Raw genomic sequence first — 1,972 nt, 5'->3', positions numbered from 1 at the left:
CGATCGGCCAAAAATTTCCAAGCAGCCTTAGCAGTTTCAAGACGAGGAAGAAGATTATGAATGGAGGGAATAGAGGTATTGATAAACCAAGACAAGATCTTACTCTGAATACTCTTCCATTCCTCTAGGCGTTCTTCATAATCATCTGTTGTAACAGTAGTCTTGGAAGACTCTTCAGCAGCTGTGGCTTTGGACTTAGGGTTTGGTACTGGCTTAGGAATTGAACCAGTCACATATCTCCACAGTTTACGACCCTTGAGAAAAACAGTCATATTCTGAGACCATGCATGATAGCTAGTAAGACCATCCAACATAATGGTGATAGGACGTATGATATCTCGTTCACTTTGTTGAGCCATAATGAAGAAAATGACCAAAAAGTGAGATTTAGAGACCTCAAATGCATAAACGAAGCCCAAAATCAGAATCTACGCGAAAAACTGAGCAAGACAGGTCCTGTTGAAATATTTTGACTTGGTCAAAGTCAACGGTCAACAATCTGGTCAAGTTAACGGTCAACGGATGACGTGTGCTGACGGGGCAGTGTGACATCACCCTAGGGCTGACGTGGCAGTATGTGAAACGGAGCAGGCACGTGTGGAGCATGTGAGCATGTGGGAGCACGTGGAGGCCGTGTGTCTTAGCGCTTGAGGCGCGTGAGGGATACGAACGGCACGTGGAGGCACGTGGAGCGTGTGCTTATGAGGCAGAAACTTCAGCCGGCGTGTGGGGGCGTGTGTGAGGTGGTTTCTGGCCGTTCTTGTTTGGGTTTTGCTCGGGATTGTCTGTTCTGTCACTCAATGCCTTTGCTTTGACAGTTGGATGAGCTGAACAATGAGATCCGAGAGTTGTTGGGACTATGGGTGTGACAGCGATGACTTGCTTCTGACAGTGACTACTGGATGAAGGCGAGGGCAGCAAAAGAACACCGAAGATGTCCATAGGAACCAGAAAGTTAGAGGAATGGCTCTGATACCATGTTAACAATATAAAGTGAGAGAAAGACTGAATAGTCTGTATATTGATGTATGTATAATAATGTACAATAGAAAGCCTTATAGGAAACCTATTTTAATTAAACGTTCAATTTTCTCTCTCCTTGGATAGGAGCTCTCTCTCTCGTGACAACAAGCCTTGCCTCCCTTGGTATGTCCAAGGGCTCTCCCTCAATCATTTTGTTCTAAACGCTTAAGTGATAATAGTTGAACAATGGATGAGGATATTGTTGACCGAATGACCAGTCTTAAGTTAACGGCTGAAGAGGAAGAAGATATTCAGGTCTCCGAAGAGGGACAATTGGAGGAACTTGAGGGTTGTGTTCTGAGTTTGATAGGAAAGTTCTTAACTTGCAAACCTTATAACAGGAAGGTAGCAAAGAACACGCTTCAACGAGCGTGGGGGCTAGAGAAAGGTCTTCAGATCTCTGAGGTGGGCAATAACCTTTTTCAGTTTAAGTTCCAGTCGGAGTATGAACTAAATCAGATCTTGAAGGGTGGCCCGTGGACTTTTGATAATCAACTTCTAATGCTTACTCGATGGAGGGCGGGCATGAGCGCTAACAATGTAGCCTTGGAGCATGCCTCACTGTGGGTCCAAATCTGGGGGGTGTCGTTTGATATGATGTCTCCTAAGGTGGCGGCGGAGGTGTGAAATAAAATGGGGTCGATTGAGGATGTGCAGCGTCGACGGCGCACAGATGACCAGAAGCTTTTCTTGAGAGTTAGGGTGGCCCTTCCTATCTCCAAACCGATTCAGAGAGGAGGTTTTCTATTGGGATCGGATGGCAAACGTCACTGGGTTACGTATAAGTATGAAAGGTTGCCTATGTTTTGCCATTTTTGTGGGATCCTTGGTTACGATCTTCGACATTGCCTGGCGCACTTTGCAGCATCTAAGGAGACCGACAATGTTGAATACCAATATGGTGAGTGGCTTAAAGCAAATAGTGGAAGGACCAAATCTTCACCATGGT

General features: G+C 45.5%; 1 protein-coding gene across 1 annotated transcript; it reads left to right on the top strand.

Annotated features, from left to right (window-relative positions):
• Positions 1–1,209: 1,209 nt before the first annotated feature.
• On the top strand, positions 1,210–1,650 carry LOC126704863 (uncharacterized). Its single transcript, XM_050403856.1, has one exon. The coding sequence runs from the start codon at positions 1,210–1,212 to the stop codon at positions 1,648–1,650; it is 441 nt and encodes a 146-aa protein (XP_050259813.1).
• Positions 1,651–1,972: the final 322 nt, after the last annotated feature.

Source organism: Quercus robur, chromosome 11 (assembly GCF_932294415.1).
Source record: "Quercus robur chromosome 11, dhQueRobu3.1, whole genome shotgun sequence".
Lineage (NCBI taxonomy): Eukaryota > Viridiplantae > Streptophyta > Magnoliopsida > Fagales > Fagaceae > Quercus > Quercus robur.
Note: the sequence above shows the minus strand (reverse complement) of the source record. Positions and strands in the feature narration are given on the sequence as shown.

Excerpts from the sequence above, each read along its gene's own strand:
- LOC126704863 (XM_050403856.1), top strand. The coding sequence starts at position 1,210 with ATGGATGAGGATATTGTTGACCGAATGACCAGTCTTAAGTTAACGGCT.